The following is a 21,748-nucleotide window of genomic DNA, read 5'->3' as shown; positions in this document are numbered from 1 at the left end:
TTGGTTCCTAAAATTTTCACAGAACGAAACTGAGGTGCATCCAATTCAGTATACAGCATCGTGACTCCTGAGAGATGGTGAATTGTGGAATTATGCTTATGAGTCATAAATAAAAAGCCAATTAGCAGTGTAGGTGTTTCAATTTTCCAAGAGAAGCGAACAAAGCCAATGGTGGTGTGTTTCTTCACGAACACCGGTCATATTGAAACTGTGGCTCTCGAAAATCAAAAGACAATTAATTCAGAGATCTACACTAGCATTTGTTGCCAGAAATTTTCGGTAAATTCAGAGAAACCAATCCGAAACGATAAAAATAAGAAGAAAGGTCAAGTTTAAGGCATTCTTGAAAAGGTAATCGAATTGCCTTCAAAACAAGGTTTCACTCAACCTCCTTTCCATTTAAGATTTTAGGGGTTGCTGTCATCACGCTCACAGGGTTGGCACAAATTGATTGGAACCAACCGTATAAAATGTCCCCCTGCAAACCAAAGTTTATCTCTTTTTGTATTTTGTCCGATTTAGCCTGGGGGTCATATAAGCGGGAAGAGAGCCCCCCAGAAAAAAAGAAGAAGAAAAGGACAAGATAAGGACGAAGGAGGGAAAAAAGGAGAGAAAGAAGGAAGAGAAGAAGCCAAAAGAGGAAAAACTATTCTGGAGTTTTCTCGTTGTTTTCAGCCATTTTTTGCCAGAATTATTAATTGGGGTGATTATTTTCTTAAATAATGTTCCTCTCAGTTGGATTGGATTTCTTCCATGCATATTTCGGCAGCAAGGTTTTCAGATTTTCTCCAAAGTTCAGTAACGTGAAACGGCATTTTCCCTTATTTTGCTATTGCTATTGATGAAGAAGAAATTGAGTAAACTACAATAAATTTCAGAACGCCTCAGAATTGCTCTAAACACAATTAAATTTTATAAATTTTCCGAACCTACCTCTACCTCGGGTGCGGTAACGTCAGACCTCCCAACACAAAAAATTTCTATATCTATTTGCCTATGCTGGGGGTCGAGATATAAAGGGTTTCAAATTGATACACTGTAGATCGGATATTTCGAAAATTAACAAAAATTTTGTGCTAAAATTCAATTGTTTTTTTTTTCTATTCCGAATGCCCTATTGTAATGGAGCTGTAGTAACCAACCAGAAGTCTTTTTTATTCGATGAAACTTTAGGTTGATATATCAACCTAAAGTCTACTTACTTATAAGTAAGTTACGAAGTTGTTAATAATCGCTATGGTTATGAATGTTAAAAAGCGCGCGAAAGCTTTTTCCCCATTTTTCACTAGTTTCCGCAAAGATTCTCTATGAATATTTTCAATGTGGAAATTTTTCATATTATGATAACAGGTAGACAATTAGGAGACTTTTCATTGAAAACGGCCGTTAGAGGATATCAATTCTCTTATCCTATCTATGCCACAACGTCTGATAATTAAAAGAATCATATGTTATCGTGCAACATTTTGATTGCAAATTTTAAATATTTTCTACCTATATTTGGACCTTATATGCCAAAAAATACCGTACTTCAACTTCAAGTAAGAATTGCAGTTTCAATAATACTCATACAAGTTGCTGATGAAGGTACTCACAGTCGCCTGTTGAGGAAATGATGGAATGATTCTCTTGAGAAATCGCCCTATATCGAAGATATCCAGGTATCCGAGAAAGGTTCTTAAAGACTCCATTCTTCAAGTGCTACCATAAGTCACTCTCACTAAAACTTAATAATATTTTCACTAGTATCACGACGAGAGATGAAGATCGCAGTAACGCTCAAAGAAGTCAATCAGCGTTATAAACAAATCGGTTTTATCTTGTGTTGATCCATTTTGTAGGTTAGAGAACTAAATACCCGTATCCCACTCGGATTTACGTAAAGGGAACTTACTAAGAATAGCACGGGTGTTACAATGAACTTAAATCTTATCGGGAATTCGATAAAATGATATGTGTGTTTATTTGTTACCGGATAATCGTTTCTGGGTGGTTTCAAAGTCCTAACTGCCCGATGCGGATGATTCTGTTACCCACTTTTCAATTTAAATTGGAAAATAGTCCGATTGTTCACTCATGACAATCAGTAAATTGGAATTTTTCGACCGGGACAGGAAAATGACTGAATTAACTGAATAAAGTACGTTCGTTGAAGGATCAGGGACATATACAGGGTGCTGCATTACTAAATGGAAATATTTTGACTCGTTGACGTTGAATTTTATTGGTTATTTCGAGCTCTGCTAAGTATATCACGTCTTGGACAATTTTTGTATCAAAATAAGAGCTGACATGTAACTACTGCACAATGTTAATATTTCAAAGATATTGTCATATGCCAAGAAAAAATTCTTTCAATTTTTTCAAGAAAACATTTAGCTATGGGTCACACTTTCCCATCCAGTATTCTTAGAAATTGCTGGTATTGAATCAAGATAATGTGTGAAATAATCACTAAGATTCAACTCCAGTAGAGTACCTATAGGTACTCGACAAGTAGCTACTTTAAGTAAGGAGGATATTGATTTTTTCCGTGTGTTGGTCCGGAATGGCTCCTTGGCAAGCTTAAAAGCATGTCCTCAAAGGTTATTCATGATAAATTCGAACAAATGCCGCAGATCAACACCGAATTTGTTGTTCGATAAGTATCTAACTATCAAGTCGCCTCTACATTGCGACGTTTCTCGAAAGAAGATAAGCCGAACATTTGCAGTCTGGTCGCATAGTTAGGTCAATTTTGGGAGGCAAATGGGATTCTGGTCCATCTCTGGACTGATTCCAACAAGTTCTTATCACCTTGGAGGGAAATCCACCAGTCTGGTCCGGCATATTCCATAATCGGCCTCACATAGTTCTCGTAAAGCAATCTCATTGTCTGAATGCTACACATACATAAGGATTTCTAGATTGTGTACTGATTACTGATTGCTGGGTGTGTTGGACGGATAAACCAAATCTGCCACTGCGGTCTATTGTAGCACACTGGCAAGCTCGCAGAGCTAGATCTCTCCCTCCAGTTCTATCCTACTCAGAAAGAGATGATGTCGGAAGGGGAGGGATTCTTGAGTTCCTTTAGGACCATCTTCGGAGTACCAAATACTCCAAGTCTGACCCTGTCTGCCGCCGGGCAGTCTCAGAGGATGTGCTCAATCGTTTCGTCCTCCTCTAAGCAGAGTCTGCAGAGCGGGTCATCGACGATGCTAAGCTTTTCAAGATGGGCTCTGAGTCTACAATGTCCCGTGAAAACCGCCAAGATAGACCTCAGATTGGTTCTAGAAAATCCTAGCCAACGACTGGTTTATGGGCTGGGAGGCACTGAAATAGCCCTGTACGAGTGACGCAGTCCAGGACGGTTGCGCCAGTACTCCAGGACCTTCTGCCTTATCTAGATGTTGTTGTTGATTGAAGAATTGGAAATTCCTATACTTGGTTCCGAGCCAATAAGCACTGATGTTGCGCCTTCTCTGGCTAGAGCATCCGATACTTCGTTGCCTCTGAAGCCAGAGTATCCAGGTACCCAAATCTGTTGCAGTCTATTTAAACTTCCCAATTTGGAGAGTTTAGATCTGCATTCAAATACCTGTGCCGAGTTGCATTTGTCTGCTGCAAGAGAATTAATCGCAGCTTGACTACCCGTTAGGATTTTTATTGACCTACCCGCCCAACCCATGTTAAGCAAATGACTGGCGCATAGATCAATGGCGAAAATTTCTGCCTGAAATGCTGTCGCCTACTTTCCCAGACTGGCACTGAGTTCAGTCAGCGGTCTACGACTATAGACTTCGGCTCCAGATCCCTGAATGGTTCTGGAGCCATCAGTAAACCAGCAAGGTTCTTGTAGAAAGTAGAAAGAGTTCCTTGTAACGGAGCCATTCGTCTCTGCTTGGAATCAGAGAACTAAAGGTTCCATCAGTGCTGGATTGTGTATGTGATTCTCTTAGCTCTAGCACAGACAGACGAGATATGCTCAGACCAGTCCAAGTTACAAGTAACGATCAAACCCAAATCCCTTTGCGTCTCAGCAACGGTAACAGGTCTGCCAACAAGCGTGTATGCCCAGGTGGGTTATTCCTACCCATATGCAAGACACAACACCTGTCACTGTTGGGTGGAAGCAACCAGTCCTCTATCCACTACGTAACAATATCGAGGTCCTGTTGCAGCTGATTATATCGTTCAATGCTGGGACTCCGTATATTTTTGTATCATCAGCATACAACGGCACCTGGAGTTAATGAGGTGGGGAAAATCAGCGTACACAGGAGAAAGAGAACCGGCCCAAGCACCGATCCCTGCGGGACCCCACTGAAAACTCTTCCTCACTAGACGAAGAAGTCCCACCAACCTTTACCCTGAAAGTTCTCTGACTCAGAAAGGATTCTATCCACGATAACGAACGACCACGCATTCCAAGATGTTCCAGTTTATTGAGTAGACGTTTGTGGGGCACACGGTCAAAATCCTTCGAGAAGTCTAAATATACTACGTCGAGCACTCTACTCCAATGGTCACCAGCAGAAAGGAGATTGGTGAGGGTTGAACGACCCTGAAGGAAAACGTGTTGCTCCTGTGGAATCAAGTGGTTAACCCTCGTAAACTCCAAAATTGGTCAGCTAAGATACGCTCAAATATGTTTGCTATTGTTGGTACCAAACTTATGTGCCGATAATTGTTTGGTAAGGACTTGTCGCCATCCTTATATATTGCAGTAACGGTAGCAGATCGCCAGTGAGAGGGAAGGGAAAGGTGCGAAAAGATTGTCTGAAAAGAAGGTTGAGGGGCTTAGCGAAAGCTTTGGAGCAACGCTAAAGTAACAGAGGTGTTCTCCCATCGGCGCCAGGAGCGGAAGATACATTGAGAACAGATGATGTTTTTCCACAAGATCTTCAATAAAAATGATAGTTGAATTTCGGGAAGTAAATATGAAAGAGCTAAAAAAGTAATGATTTCACGTAAGTATTGAAAATTTGAAGGAAGAGGAAAAATACAGAAAATAATGTTCAATGATGGTGAACATTTTTCCGTAGAGTAGGGATATTCGTTATTTCTCATGAACACGGTTTTTGGACCCTAGGTCAACATGTAGAAAAATATGACTAAAATGTCTACAAATTGATCGGAGCATCTCTTCGAATTGCTGAGATGTACTTTATAAAAAAGATGAGATCCTAGCTTATTAGAAAAGTTGGTACCTAATTCATAATTTCAAAGAGATGCTCAAATGACGAAGACTGATTAAACCAAATCCACTATCCTGACATCTTTCGTTTGATTTTTAAGAATGGCTTAAAGAATGCCAAGGACAGTACTCTGTTCTTCAATAGAACACACGCTCATTGTCAGATGTCGCTTTCTCCTCTTATATAAGGTTATTTTCCGTTTTGTTTCATAATAATTAGTGTAGAGGACACCACATGTAAATTTTACAAGCTTGGAGTTCAATGAATTCCTCAGCTGTGTTCTGACCCACATTCGAACGAATTCTTCCACGTGTGATTCAGGTTTATGACGTACAGTGACGTAGCTCGGGCATAAATATGCTTTGTGAGGCAGATGATGCCGTGACTTGGCCCGTGACACTGGCTCAAAGATCCCGTTGCCTATGATGCGTATTTGGCCCTTCGCCATTATGCAACTATATATTGGCAGTTTAGGCATTATGTGCGCATAATTTTGGAGAATTATCTGCATTTTGAATTTCTAAGATAGGGAAAGCCGAAAATTCTCAGATGAAACGAGATTCTATTCAGCGAGAGCAGTAAATTTCTTTCGAAATTGTTTGATCACATATTTATTTCGATTATTTCAAATCGGAACTGACAGAATTTTTATGGATGAAAGTGGAAAATGAAAAAAAATATCCCGGGAAGTGAATGAAATAGATTGTTATGAGGGATTTGATTGTATATTGCATTGGAAATGTTGAAAATCATATTTCAGGCTATCTTCCCATTTATCTCTCAACAGATAATTTTCCAAAAATAGGGATGCTGTGCCTCAATGGAGTTTCACAGGAAAAGTAGAATGTGAAAATTAATGGTGGCGGAAGGACCAAATTGTTTCAATGATAGCGAAAACAATTGATATGTTCGATGTCACTTTCGTTTCTCAAAGGAGGAATTGATTTTGAATTTCATTCCACTTTCATTTAGACTTCTTTTTCGATATTGAAGAAACCCTGCAATTTGCCAATCGTCATTGTTATAGTGTTTAGTTAAGCCTTATATAAATACAGTCGTTTTAGTGATTTGATAAAAAACAGTATAGGGAATTTTTTTATTAAATTTTTTATATTGATTATATTATATTTTTATTAATATTTGAAATAATATTCATTATTAGGCCCTCATCATTTATTCAAATTAGTAATAATTAAAATCAATTGATAATATGTATTATAATTATATGGTCACCTGAATTGATATTATTTTGTATTTATTTTTCGAATTACTTTTCTGCTTTCTTTTGAATAGAGTGATTGTAGCTTAATTTCACTAGAGTTTTTCATTGTATTCTATGTTGTAATGCAATTAACGATTTTTATTATAATTATTCAAGGATTCATTTCTACAAATACTTTGTGTAGTTCCTCATCATATTCTCCTACATTTTTTGAACTTCTTTATCAGGAATGGCAACGTTTTGTGATTTATTTCATATTTTATCATTGGAAGGTCCACATTCATCCATTATCTTTCTTTTTTTTTAGTTGTTTTTTCCATATCAGCATTAACAAATTCCCTACAATTAATTTTTTTTATTCGATTTCTGGAAAATTTCTCATCATAACCGATTAATTATTCATCGGGTTCAAATTCTTCGCACTTTCTTCAAAGCAAAACAAAAGAAGCAGTTGGAATAATAGAGATCATCTGCAGGAAAATAAATTTTCCTTATTCTTTTGCTTAGGATAGTTACTTAATAATAGATGACTTTAATTTTGCATAAAAAAATTTCACCGGTTAAGATAGTCCCTACCAAAGGATAGAACAATTAGAGAATTTTTTGCCTCATGAACTGATAATAACATCTCGACGAAATATGGCAGAAATGAAATATTGATATTCGACTCTTAGTCGAATTTCTCCAACTCTACACCACAGCACATTTCTTTGCAAATTTACATACTCCCAAAACTATTGTTTTCGAGTAAATTAAACATGAACAAAATACTTGCTCAATTCAAAAGTTGACCAAATTCACACACAGTTAAGTATGGTAATATTTAGTTGATTTTTGCTCAGCTATGGTTTTTGGGATAAAAAGGAAAGCTGAAAACCCTAAAATGAAATGAGCTGTGCTGTGTGTAAGCTCCTAAGCTTACACTGTTCTCATATTTCTTCCATCGAAAAGCAGTAAGTAAATACTGCAAGGGTTTGGAGGTTGCAACCCCTTATAAGTACAGGGGTTCGAAAAATTTAGTTATGAGTGTTCAACAAAGTCATCATTTCTGCCAAATTTGATCTCGCTTTTATCAGTTCGAATTTTTTTATCCTTGGAAGGCGTCTATCTTCAGAGAATTCGGGAGAAATTTATATACATAACAAACTATCTTTATAATTGTTTAGAGAATGCATTCACAAAGACGAGACATCTATTTATGAATCTCATGGTAAATGCATTTTTGAGTAATGAAAACTATAACTCATGGAAGATACCTATCTAATAAGATGCTTGAGCCAATTTCTGAATTCTTGAATATTTCCTACAACTCGAGAGTCGGGATATTTGTATTTGTAACCATAAGAAATAGATCTACAAAAAATTGTTTTCAGTGTTAATCATTATCGATCATTTTGAGATCAATAACAACCGAGTCCTTACGTCAGTACTTCATTAGATTTATGTACTACTCCCAAAAATCTCGGTGCATTGCTATTCACCTCCTTGGTGTGGAGAGAGCAACGTGACAATCCAAAACGAGCGCAAGCGTGGGGACTACACATTTACAAACTGATCGGAGTAGCGCTAAGAAAGCTTAGTACATATCATCAAGTTGGCTTGGCGAGCGCACGCTGGTGTGGACCAAGTAGTAGCTGCGGTTGAGCCATTTTATTCGGTCGTATCAGTTCGAAATTGAGAAGTTTCATCCTTCCGGAAAAGTGCGTTTCCGTGGAAATTCCGAAAAAAAAACGAGTTACCATCGAAAACAAACTGTCGCGATCCGCGCGATAGAATTTTAGATTAAAATTTTAGTGATTCAAGAAAAAAAATTTCCGGAAAGTGCGAAAATGATGAACTGAGTTACGTTCTTCAGATGGGTTTAACATCCCAATGAACTGCCGGAAAATAAACTGATTTCGGTTTGAGTGAAAGTTGGATCGGGAGAAAGTTCCGAATATTCAAAGACATCATTATTGTGCGTGCGGAAGATGGAATCGCCGCAGATGTACGACAACCAGCAAAACAATTCGGGATTGAACAATAACGAAGTGAAAAAGTCGGTCATTATGAACAATAACAACAATAATAATTTGACAACATTGAACAACAACGGGTCGTCCAAACAGACAGCCACCATATTGAAACAGCATCAACTCCAACAGTTTCAACAGCATGGGGAATTGAACGACTTGAGTTCGCCAGAAATTTCGTTGGATCTTCACAACCTCATAGACGACTCACACTTCAGCGATGGACTTTTCAGCGATATTCTGCAGAGTCAGTCGGGGAAGCATCTCCAAACTCTCCATTCGAGACAAGTTGGTGGCATTTCCGCCAACAATTATCCCAGAACAACCCTTGCTTATATGCCCCAACCTGTGCACAGTGGTGCTACCTATTCCGGTACACAAAACTCGAACAGTGATTCGAACAGTTCCGTTGCTAGTGACGTGCCGAGCATCAAAGAAGAACCTATAGATCCCCAAGAAATGCGTAGAATGACGTGTAACTTAAACCTTGTCCCAAACTCCTACATGCCCGGAGTGTATCCAACGAACCCTAACGCAACCTTCACAACCCTTACCCCAAGCCCAGTTATGCACCATGGGTTGAACTTGAACGCCATGAAGAGCAAAAGTTCACTCATGTCCAACCACGTGGCAAGAAAGAGCGTCAAACCTTGCGACAAAAACAGTGACGAATACAGAAGAAGAAGAGAGAGGAACAACATCGCAGTCCGGAAAAGTCGCGAAAAAGCGAAAGTTAGAACCAGAGAAACCGAGGAAAAAGTCAAACTTCTAATGAAAGAAAACGACAAACTGGTTAAGAAAATCGAAGCACTAACCGAAGAAGTGACCATTATGCGAAACTTCATCAGCAACAATATGCAAGGACAAGCGTCTGAACTGTTCCACAGAGAGTTCAATAAACAATTGGATCATCTACATATCCAACAACAACACATGTAAGAATCTTTAGTTGAAAGTCGGAAATTTGTTCAATCCTTAAAAAGTAGTTTGGTGATTTTCTGATTGTTTCCTTTGCCCTCTAGGTCTGATGTAAGACATCAATTAATGGACATGGCCCACGACTATGGACCGTAGACACGAGAAAAATTCAAGCTTGAAAGTCGAAAATTTAACTGATTCAAATTCAGAGACAATAAACTTGAGACAAATAAACTCAACGCTGGTGGCGTTCGAAATTCATGTTGAATTTTGGGAAATATCTAGTCAGTTTTTCATTTTCGAATCCGAAGTCAACAACTCTCGAAATTATATTTAAAATTCTAACAATCAACCATCATTTGGATTAACTATCAGAATATATGACTTCCTGGTCTAGTACCAAATTGAAATTTTATAACTCCTCCGCAAAGGTTCTCTGAAAAGAACTGAAGTATCAAGATATGGATATCTGAAGAAGACAACTCCTCAAGTTGAGCCCACATCCAGCAGTCTTATGTAAGAAAAAGGACCAATTTTGTTCATTCATTAAACCATTTTTATACATATTGTTATCCTGAAGTTTTTCATTCAGCATATTTGCATGCTTTGCCTCTTGAATGCGAAGAAATATCTAGATAATTACTGTGGATCATATTCTATCGAAGCTTAATCTAGTATGTAGATATGAACAAACTACATAAGTGGTGGAGTTCAGAAAATTCTGTAGAATAATATGTGATAATGAAAATAATTTAAATTATTTTTAATCCTAATTAAACATTTTACACATTGGACTGCAGAGATGAAAGAAATCATTTTTGAACTTTCACTTTATACCTACTCTTTGATCGATCATTCAATCCGCTCTTCAAACTGTTTATTTCTGAATAGGTCTCTAAGTTATACTCTCAATTGGAACACATTCGAATAGATTATGATCCATATGTGGAGAATTAAGTGTCAAACAAAAAAGTAGTTGAAATTTTCATGCACATTAGGAAATATCTAGTCAGTTTTGTTTATCCAGCAATATTTTTGAGGAACACCACCATGTGTTCAGGAACTTTGGTGCTATTGTCAATTATTATCATCCATCCCAGTGACTATAAAAACATCACAACATTCTATTAGTTTCCAAATACGAGACAGTTTTTCGTAAAAATTGCTTTCGTAATGCTTGTACAGGATCTCCCCACGAAATATTCTATTAATTAATTTATTGAACAAAAATGCGAACACCGATTCTGATTCGCATTTCAACCAAGAGTTTGTTGACGGGTATTAAAGTAAATAATTATTCCGTTCTTTATTGTGATCTTGAATTTTGTATTCGAAGTACGAGTTAGTTTTTCATTGACGCAATGTACCTTCTAATATAAGAATATTTGTATTTTGAAGAGATATATTTTTGTAAAAATATATCACTGTTGTACTTTATAGTTTTATATAATGTAATATATAGTTTTAAATTATGTATGTTAGTGTAAAGTACGTTAATGTTAAATATTTCCAAAGAAGTACATATTTGTAATATAAATATTTTAGGGTGTACATTTTTTACTACTTTCATTCTTGTTTTTATTTAATAAATTTTGATGAATATTTTCGTATTATCTTCAGTTTTTTCTTACCAACACCTAGCGTATTAATGATGAGAATGATTTTTTTTCTATTTACATCATAGGTATTTAATTCAGAGTTCAAGATGTAATTAGAAAACGGAATTCTATCACTACCTACCTATACATGCATGAGTGTCGAACTCGATTTAATCGTCATCAAATAAGGATTGAAAATAAGGCTCTAATATCTACCTTTGAGTAGGTGGTTAAAATTATTGGTACGTCAACATTGGTTGAGACAAGAGTAACAACATGGCATATTTCCGTGAAAAGTAGGATGTACGAGTATGTATTAATATCTAGTTAGACTAGACCATGCATAAAAAAAATATTGCGTTACCATAGCAACGAACAATAACTCATTACAAGTGTCTGTGTGAACTTTGAGGTCAAAAAAGTAAACCAGAGTTACGCAATAAATTGAAAGAAAAAGATGTCCAACGAATTTGTGAAAATCTAAAAATTGGAGTATCGAGCCATCATTAAGTACCTGTATTCAAAATGGTTAAGCTGTAAGCAGATTTACGAAGATATGCTTAATACCCTTGGTGATCAATGTCCTTCGTATGCGACCGTGAAAAATTGGGCTCAAGCTTCAAAAGAGGTGAATTTTCCATTGAAGATGATGACCGATCGGGAAGGCCAGTTTTTGTGTCAGTCCCCGAAAATATCGATGCAGTTCATGACATGATTTTATCAGACCGTAGAATTGGGCTAAAACGCATATCTGAAGCACTGAATATTTCATACGAAGACGAACGCGTTCATCATATACCTAGTTCATGTCAATTTGGACATGAGAAAAATTGGTGCAAAATGGATCTCCAAATGTTTGAATGTTGACCAAAAGCATGCAAGGGTAGAAGCATCGCGTTCGATCTGTGCTCGATTTGAAAACGATGTAGACTTCTTAAACCGAATTGTTACTATGGATGAGACTTGGGTATATTTCTACGATCCAGAAACAAAGCAACAATCGATGGAATGGCCACACTCTGGTTCTCCAAGACCTAAGAAGTTTCGTGTCCAAAAATCTGCTGGAAAAGTTCGTGCTTCAGTTTTTTGGGATTGTCATGGAGTAATCATGATTGATTTTTTAGATAAGGGTAGAACAATATCCGACATTACTGACCACTCTACGGAAAAAAATTGAAGAGAAAAGACGCGAAAAGCTATCCAAAGGTGTTTCGTTGCAGGACAACGCCCCTGCACACTAATCTCATGTTGCCATTGAAAAAATTCGTGATTTAGGGTTTGAATTACTAGAACACCCCCCTTATTCACCAGATTTGGCTCCATCCGACTATCATCTCTTTCCTCAACTGAAAAAAAGTTTAAAAGGTCGTAAATTTGTTTCCAACGAGAAGGTTATGAAAGCTGTGGAGGTCTGGTTTGCAGAGCAAGAAGAAACATTTTTTTTGAAAGGTCTGGAGACGTTGCAGGTTCTCTGTAATAAATGTATCCAATTAAGAGGAGAATATATTGAGTAATAAAATATTTTGACATTGAAATTTTGTTTGGTTCTATAGTAGGCTAAGAATTTTTCAATATATCCTCCTGAATATGGACGGATCCGTATTATGGAAGATCCCTGATGTATTTTAATTCCGAAATTTGTGCAAATCTGAATCAAATCGAAACAAAGCTTTTTAATTGTTGTTCTTCCTCATTATTGAAAAACAAAGTACCTACATAAAATAATTTTACATATGGAAATGGTAAACGACCTTCATTGATTTGCTGTTACTTTGGTCGAATTTTTCCATGACTATTTCACATTAATGTTGGCAAACTTGGATTATTGAGCTATACAACATCTTTTCTTTCAACCAATAGAGGCTTGTGGAATAAACCTCCAACTTCAAATAAAATTAATAGTAAAGAATACAGTGGTTTTATATAAGATGGTCCTCGCTGAAAAAGAGTACATGACCTCATGACCAGGAAGTGTCGCACAGTAAATGAATTGTTCCACGGGCTATGTGGTATGTGGAATCATCTACAGTCCTGTTGGAACCACATGTTATACACATCAGTATCATCCAATATATAGATAGATGGACCAGAAGCAGAACAAGTACTTCTTGATCCACTTCTTGAGTACAATATATCCAATGATTCCCCCAGCCAAGAATACTGTTCTGGAAGAAAAAGAGAATGACTTATTTTTATAACAACTGTCAGATTTCGGTCATTTCGAAATTTGTGCATTTTAAATATGAAACAATGTTTTTGGTTTATATCCTTGGAAGTTGGATGCGCTTTTTCAGCAATTGCTTTTTTGGTGATTCATTGAATTGTGCGATTTCTGTTCTTCTGATACCATAACCCTTGCAGGTCATAGCCATAGGCGAGATGTTTGTTGGACGTGTTATGGATCTTGTTGAAGGTGATGTTCTTAAAGTTTTTAAAGAGACAGGTGCCTCAGGTGCCTGAGAATGTTATCAATCAACAACATATGAAAGAAAGAGTACATAAAACGTGGCGTTGATTAAGAACTTCGCAGAAAAAGTTATTTTGTGAAAAGCTCATTTCAATTTCACAGCACTTTCAATGCCGTATATATTATGCCGTATATAACTTTTTTTTAACAAGAATATGTAATGAAATTGTTTCTTCCTTTCGCGCTATCTGGCATTTGAGATAAGTACTTCTATCTATCTTTGAGTATTCAACCCCCTCAATGGTTGTATACAGGGTGTATTTAAAGTTGAGGTTTTTTTTTCAATAAAAGATAGAACTGGTCAAAATGAAGCGTTTAATCACCTATACAAAAATTTAAAATTCACAAATAATTACTGAAATGGATCCCAATATACGACTTTAGATCATTGTTATCTGAATTATCGTAAAGCAATGGGAAAAACTAACTCGTGATGACTGACTCAACAATATTGGCCGTTCGTTTCTCACGTTGAAATAAAAATGGAAACTTAGGATTGCCGAATTTTTCTCATTATTCAGTAACTTAACGATTTTATGAAATGGCTCATTTTGACACCAACTAACAGAAAAATACAACCAAGTCTAAAAAAATTGATTTTTTTTCCTCCTTCTTGCTCGACCCCAAAAATTGTCGTAAAAATGGGGTGCAATAGGGTAATAATACTGTCTCAATTTTCTTGAATGTTTTCACGTCAAATCGCACGATACAACAATTTTTTCAAGGTTTTGTTTCGTTTCGTTTTTCTGTTGCCGGAGTCACCTTCTACAGTACCGTACTTGAAATTCGATGAAATTTTGACGAAATTCTAGGAGTTGTAGCTCAGCCACCTTGAATATTCTATATAGACCTTCTGTCAAAAAAAAGCCTCACCTTTGGAAACATCCCGTATATTCACCATAAACAGGAATTTTATGCCATAATCAATATTTTAACTTTCAACAACTTCATCGAACTAAAAAAGTAACAACAATTACAAGGTGGCTGCATACCGTTGACTAAAGTCATGGAAAACAGATCTGTACTCAAAATTTCACGAACTTGCATTCGACTTTGCGGTATTATAAGTCTATCATCTTGTCATATGAGATATTTTGGTGAAATGATTTATTTTGATGTGTTCTTTCAGCTGCCAAAAATACTTCCTGTATATCAGCGACCATCTTTTTTATATACTTATGATTCTCTTCTAGCTATATGAACAAACTATGTTTAAAATATATTCTAGTGGGGATTTTACATTGGCAGATTGAAAATACATATTATGATATTTTTATACGAAGTTTTAACTTGCACATTCTGCTTTTTTAGTTGAGAGAGCAGTTGTCATTCTTCACGCTTTCATCTTCATGGCAGGAGCAGTTATGCTTCTAATTGGCATTTTGGTAGTAAGTAAAAAAGGTTCATTTCGATTTATGAAAATTGAAATAGTTGTTTTGTTCTGCTTTCTTTTGGTACATTGGGTCAATTGAATGGAAAGCTACCTCACGAAGTTCATTCAAACATAATTAAATAAAATACAAAAGGGGAATACTAAAATTATAGTCCATTTAATTATATTTTTTTTTTGTAGGGCGATCTGGTGTGTATTTTTCTCTTTGTACTTTTTGGTTTTGGTGCATTAATTGCGAAAGTTGCCGCTGTTGTGGTTTTCATGATACATGGAAAGAGGAACGATTCGGAGAAAATTTGTATTTCACTTTATGCCTGTACACTTTTCGGTAAGATACCTAATATGTAAACTAGAATCATTTTCTTCTCTATACTAGATTATCAAAGCATTTATTGGGTTGTTAAACTCAATGAATAGAAAGAAGCTCTATTGATTTTTTTCATGATTATTGTTATAACGATTTTCAATGGATAGGAGGTTGAAACTATGCATGGTGTGAATGAACAGTTGCGGAAAATTTTGCGAAAATAGTCTCAGTGTTTCATATAATTTTTCTTTTATCAGACTTGATACAACCCTTTCAAGATGGTAGCTGAAAATAAATTTTAAAAGTTTTTCTTAGACACCAGTAATTTGATAGAAATGAAATTGAGCAGATATTATGGAAGCAAGAAAGCAATAAAACATTTTTGGAGATGTTCTTTAATAATGTCAGTATGATACCTTCAAGAATGCCTTCAAGATAATTGCACTCATGTGTGTCATTTACGATACCAGAAGAGACTTTTCTCGGTTTCGTCTCGAGTCTCGTACAAGAGTCTCACAGTGTTCTCGTAGTCTCCTGAATATTTTGGACAATAAAAGAAATTGAGAACTGAATCATTTCTTCGTATTCATATCACTTTTTCAAAAACATGAAAAAATAATTTGTTTTAATCGAAGAAATTAATTAATATAATGAGATTACTTTTCCATATTTATGCTTCCGTGCTGATTTTGTTGACTCTGTGAAATGAACGCTCTATTTATTAACAAAGAACGAAAAAATATTACAACTTTGATTTTTTTTCACCATCGTCATATTTTGATTCAAATTGTTATTTCCTAGAGGCAATATCCCAATGGTTATGAATCACCCGGTATACTGATATTTTAAAAGACACTGTTTCCTCTAGTTGGGGTGCCGACGATGCTAAATCGGGATTTACTCGAGCGTCGTGGAGACCTAGTGGATTATGAAAGAAAAAAGATTCTATGATGTATGCACTTTCAGTGGTGGGGAAAGCGTCTGCAGGGTCTCAAAGATGTAAAAAAAATCGTCAGGTGTACATACTCGAGCGTATCAGATTAAGATTCCGTATATGCCCCACGTGTCTCTGATAATGAATTCATGCTTATCTGACAGTTTGCGCGGTGGGACTGACCGTACGCAAGAGTTGAAAATGGTTAAAACAAAAATTTTTCCAGCGTGTCAGATTTTTGGAGGATGTGTTAATTAGATCCAAAGGAAGCTACTTTTCAAGGGACTGACAATTTGGACGTGACGCAAGGTTAGGTCAGGTTAGGTTAGGCTAGGTTAGGTCCTTTGAAAATGTAAACAAAAATCGTTACTTCTACATACTCGAGCGTGTCAGATTTTCATACAGATGGTTAATCTCGGTGTTGTAAACGTGTTGACCCATTAATCTGACACTAATCAGGGAGGATTTTCTTACTCTGACACTTTGAAGATGATAAAAATTCTTTTTTATTCGAATATTTCCCTGCCTGTACCTCTAATCGTTTTTGTATTCATTATGACAGTTGTAGATAATAAAATTCTACACAACTTTTGTCCGAAGCAATTTTACATACTCTTAACAGTTCTCGAGTTAGAGGGCAATAAGGGCGAGAAGATTAGCCACACATGCGAAAGGGCAAGGTCAATGTAGAATCCCAGTCTAATCTACATTCATCCAACTGTCAAAATGATAAGGTATTTCGAAATAAGTCACGAAAATTTTAGTGTTGTCTGTTACTGAACCTCAGAATGTACTATTTTCCAACGAGTGAATTTTCGCTTCAGCATGTATCGCTAAACACCTCGCATTAATCGCCATATATCTCAAAAACGTTTGAACGTAGAAAAAATTGCTTGGGCAAATTTGTAGAAAATGTTATGCTTTACAACTTTCATAATGAATGCGAAAAATATTTGAAGACCAAGGAAGGAGATAATTCCAAAAAACTGATTTTTGTGACCTTTATGGCCAATTTTCGTTTGTTTCGGCTTGCTAAAACTGTCAGATTATATATTTCCCGTTATTCTTGAATCATTAGCTTCAAAATAAGAAAAAACGCCACCGCACTCGAGAATGTACAGGGTGAGGCAAAATTCGATGTTTTAGCACTACAGTTTTTAAACCAGAGGAGATACACAAAATCTGATACCCCATTCTCGTTCTCTTTTTCTGAGAAACTAACAATAGTAGTAGTCATTTTTGGCCACTTTCTTTTGTTTTCGAGTTATAAGCAAAAATTGGAAAAATGGCGATATTGAAATAAATTTATATCTCCGCTAATACTGATGATAGAGCTCTGAAATTGAAACATTATACAGGCACTTTTTCAAGTAGAATCCAGTGGCGTGCTCGCCTTTTCAGCAGGATTTTTATTTACGAAGCTATGACCCAAAGTTATGTTTTTTTAAATGGGAACACTAGTTTTCTGTGCAATTTTTTTAAAGCTTAATTTTTACTGATTTCAAAAATATATAACATCATATGGTTTGTATCAATATAAATAATAGAAAATGGTCAAAAACCTTTTTTCTCAATATTTCTATGGTTTCAACTATTTTTCTGTGCTCGTCAAAAGTTGAAACCATAGAAATATTGAGAAAAAAAGTTTTTGACCATTTTCTATTATTTATATTGATACAAACCATATGATGTTATATATTTTTGAAATCAGTAAAAATTAAGCTTTCAAAAAATTGCACAGAAAACTAGTGTTCTCATTTAAAAAAACATAACTTTGGGTCATAGCTTCGTAATTAAAAATCCTGCTAAAAAGGCGAGCACGCCACTGGATTCTACGTAAAAAAGTGCCTGTAGAATGTTTCAATTTCAGATCTCTATCATCAGTATAAGCGGAGATATAAATTTATTTCGATATCGCCATTTTTCCAATTTTTGCTTATAATTCGAAAACAAAAGAAAGTGTCCAAAAATCACTACTACTATTGTTAGTTTCTCAGAAAAAGAGAACGAGAGTGGGGTATCAGATTTTGTGTATCTCCTCTGGTTTAAAAACTGTAGTGCTAAAACATCGAATTTTGCCCACCCTGTACACGTAACGCTTTTTTTTTGTAACTTTGGCGCACTCCCACACATTTTCGACACGTTTGAATTGTCAGATTAAGAGAATATATACTTTTCAACATGTAATTAACCACATATATCTTAATCTGACACGCTCGAGTATGTACAATGATCGTTTTTTTTTTTACTATTCTGACAGGCTGTCCTAGACTATTCCCCCTATATACACTATACAGGTCTAATTTTTGGTAGAGGTACTCTACAGGGTCCAAGGTATGTCCCCTTAAATTAATCTGACACGCCCGAGTAAATCCTGAATTTCCCTCTTCGGCTCCCCAACTACTCCATACATTGACGTATTAGGTCAGGTGTTTCCTCTTTGAACGGTTTCCTTTAATTTCCCCTATTCACACAAACAGTCGAGAACGACGAGACTTTTAAGTGCCTATATGTAGATTTCACTGACGTGATGTGGGCCCAAATCATAATGCGCATGATTCAAAAATCTAGGATTATCAGAATAATCCATCGAGAGTTTACGCTGTCTTCTCCAGTAGTCATTTCTTGACAGCTTTATTGAATGTGCTCGGTGATAAACCCTTGACATCCTCTGGAAAACCGTTGTGGAGCTATTAGTTCGGACCCTGATGTTCCCTCATGATTCTTAGTCTGATATCTGAGAGTTCTTGGGAACTTTTTTTGGCGACCATTGCGCATAATTCACAAAACAGGTATAAACACTGGCTGTTACGTTTATCTGCTACCTCGTGATCATAACGTGAAAAACCCTTTAGTATGCAGACATGAAAAAAAGGTTAGCAGTACCGTATCGAAGGCAGTTTATAATTTTCCATCTGGAGCTCATTTATAGGTCCAGTGAACCACATTGTCTTTCAATTTACAATAGTGGTAAATGAACGTATTATGGCATGCCAATGTGATAAGTACATAATTTATTAAATAACTATGAACAGAATATTCATAAAGATTATAATTTGATGATGAGAGATAGTGTAAATCTAGTGATCATTGTTTCCACATCGAATCACTAAGCGAAATTATCCTAGGAAAGGGAAAAAGTTATAGGTATGGTAATAGAGAGTAACATATTCGAAGGCAGAAAGGAATATTTTTATTCATGATAATAAATTATATACAATCTTGAGCATGAAGTACAGATCATACAAGAACATGAAAACTCAGACTCTATTTTGAAGACTTTTTGCTCGAAGAAGTTTTTAGATGGATGTTGTTTCAGTTATGTCTTCGCATACTATCAAAACAAACTCTTTGTGAAAATTTTGATTTTGAGATGCAATTTTCAAGACAATATTAGATTTCTGATAACTGAAAATTTCCTGTATTTTTTTTTTTTCAAAATTTTCCACTTTTGTCGAAGAGTAATGGAAAAATGAAATAATTTTTATGTATCTAGTTACAGTTGAATATCTATACATGCAGCACAAAACATTTCTCCAAAAAAACTACGGTACATATTTACAAAATGTAGAAAAATAGTCAAACATGTCGAATTTTATGTATAATTGCATCAGTAGTTTGTCAAGCACCTTTAATGAGGAGTTTTTCTAAGGCTAACCATCCTTTTCGTGTCAGAAATGGATAAACGTTTTTTATCAACCCTCCATTGAACATAGGGATGAAATGGTTAAATCCTCGAATTCGAATTTCAACCGTTTTCACGCATTGTGTCACAAATATTTCAGTCACTTTTACATATTTATTTTGAAGAATGATGAAGGAATTATGAAGATTTAAATTTTACAGTTATTCACTCCTACATAATACTGATAGCTTGGAGTTTGGGCAAGAAGCTATGGAATCAGCAGCATCATAATATTCAGATGTCAGTTCGACACCACAGATGGGGGCATCATCGACACCATCCAGTTATGGGAGTTTGAAAAAAAAATCATTCGGTATATTAATGTAAGGATGAATTAATATTATAATATATACATTTTGAAATCATCTGATAAGTTCTTGCTAAGTATACTCGTACAATATTTAAACATATATTTTAATAAGACAACAATTCTTCACGAAAAAAGTGAAAATCTTCATGAAATGCTCGATATAATAATATTAATAACACTTTGATTTAACAATAACCAAATCCTCAGTTTCATTTTCATTCCTATTAGAGTTAGAGTTAGGAACAATATTTTTTCTACAAGCGCTTGAAATACCTTTATCAGTATATTTACCAAATATACGAAATTTTATTTGATTATTTCATATCAAAGATTATAGAGTATAAAGATAGGAAACGCCCTCATATCTGTAGTACTACAAACCGATTACATTTTGGCCAGTGAAAACACATTTGACAATGAGATGTCGCTGAAAACGTACTGTCAATACAGAAAAACTGTTTAGTAACAGTTTTCTGTTTTATAATTGATAGGCGCAAAATTCGAATTATATTACTCGTATTAAATCTCAATATCGATTTTGTTGAGACCAGAAAACAAACATCCTGAGCAACAAAACAGAAGTATGGTTTTTTTTTGACCACGATGTTAGTTTTCATCTTAACATTGTTTGGAATCAACTGATATCAATGAAATACGCTGTCGGATGTGGTATATTTTTATTTGCAATTTATAAAAAATTCACAGAAATTTTAAACTATGGACAACGGATAAAGCTTGTCTAGGACACAAGAGTATAGGTATGGTGATCTGCTATACGTCAAAGGTATAACACCTTTCTGGGCAATACGTCAAATTGTTTTGAATTGATAAACTTAGTTGAATTTGTACAATATATACAGAAATTAATATGAACCAATATTCAATATTCCATCATACATTTCAGTTACCCACATATTATTTTCACAGAATTTGCAGAACCACAATTAAAAAAAATCTTTCAGAGGTATACAAAAGTCCTCTATGTTAGCCCGTCAGTATAGTTTCTTAATGCTTTTTTCATGATGTATTTATGGTATGGTCTGTTTATGACACAATATACAAATTGATTTGAATGAACGAAAGACTCACAGCAGGATTCATAAAACTTTGACTTTCCAAACAACAATTTGACAGTCACTCGATTCCCAAATCGAAATCAATAAATCCATTGCATTTCTGAAAATATTGAAGGAGTAGCAATTGAGAATCTTTGAATGGACGTATAAAAGTCATAAATTCCCCTAAATGGGCCCTTCATGCAAGGGATACTTCCTGAATACAACAATTTACGTGGATGAACAGTACCTACTCAACATTAAAATGTTCAATGTACATACATGGTGTAGTATAGTGTTTGCTGATTGTCTTTACTCCATGAAAATTTTATCCATTTCGGAGCACTGAAAATGAAAATCAATAAATGACCGACTAACTTGTTACCAGTTTTAGTACTTACATTTCCATTTTCCTTAGTAAAGTAAATAACATAATTTCGGGAAATTCATTTTATTTGATCCACAGTTCTTCACCATACAATAATTTCCAAATGATATTTGGAGGTTTTCACCCAGTAATTAGACAAAAAAATTCAATAATCAGCAACTAGAACGAGCTAGATAAACAAAATGCACTACGAGAAACAAACATTCAAAATCTCTTTGATCAAAATTGTCATCTGCAATCTCAGAAATTTTCATATGTTTTTGCGAATGGCTCTCTAAT

The 21,748-nt window shown here is 35.4% G+C and overlaps 3 protein-coding genes across 4 annotated transcripts in view; 2 read left to right on the top strand and 1 right to left on the bottom strand.

The window, feature by feature from the left end:
- Window positions 1–2,059, bottom strand: part of LOC123307844 (long-chain fatty acid transport protein 4-like) — a 29,987-nt gene extending 27,928 nt beyond the window's left edge. Inside the window, exon 1 of the mRNA XM_044890302.1 lies at window positions 1,596–2,059. Within this exon, the coding sequence (XP_044746237.1) occupies window positions 1,596–1,691 (96 nt within the window). The 5' untranslated portion in view covers window positions 1,692–2,059. The remainder of the gene's footprint in view (window positions 1–1,595) is intronic.
- A 5,814-nt stretch (window positions 2,060–7,873) lies between these two features.
- Window positions 7,874–10,934, top strand: LOC123307652 (CCAAT/enhancer-binding protein). Its single transcript, XM_044890046.1, has 2 exons — window positions 7,874–9,349; window positions 9,437–10,934. Exons 1-2 carry the CDS (start codon window positions 8,373–8,375, stop codon window positions 9,486–9,488), a joined length of 1,029 nt encoding a protein of 342 aa, XP_044745981.1. The 5' UTR covers window positions 7,874–8,372; the 3' UTR covers window positions 9,489–10,934.
- Window positions 10,935–13,131: 2,197 nt separating this feature from the next.
- Window positions 13,132–20,079, top strand: LOC123308202. Of its 2 annotated transcripts, none has more exons than XM_044890777.1 (5): window positions 13,132–13,238; window positions 13,292–13,343; window positions 14,709–14,785; window positions 14,971–15,118; window positions 19,878–20,079. In XM_044890777.1, exons 1-5 carry the CDS (start codon window positions 13,173–13,175, stop codon window positions 20,012–20,014), a joined length of 480 nt encoding a protein of 159 aa, XP_044746712.1. In that variant the 5' UTR covers window positions 13,132–13,172; the 3' UTR covers window positions 20,015–20,079. The 2 variants fall into 2 exon arrangements, with proteins under 2 accessions (XP_044746712.1, XP_044746713.1); XM_044890778.1 differs by having other exon boundaries at window positions 13,170–13,238; window positions 13,299–13,343.
- Window positions 20,080–21,748: the final 1,669 nt, after the last annotated feature.

Source organism: Coccinella septempunctata, chromosome 2 (genome assembly GCF_907165205.1).
Source record: "Coccinella septempunctata chromosome 2, icCocSept1.1, whole genome shotgun sequence".
Lineage (NCBI taxonomy): Eukaryota > Metazoa > Arthropoda > Insecta > Coleoptera > Coccinellidae > Coccinella > Coccinella septempunctata.
The sequence above is the reverse complement of the archived record's forward strand: the minus strand, read 5'-3'. Positions and strand labels throughout refer to the sequence as shown.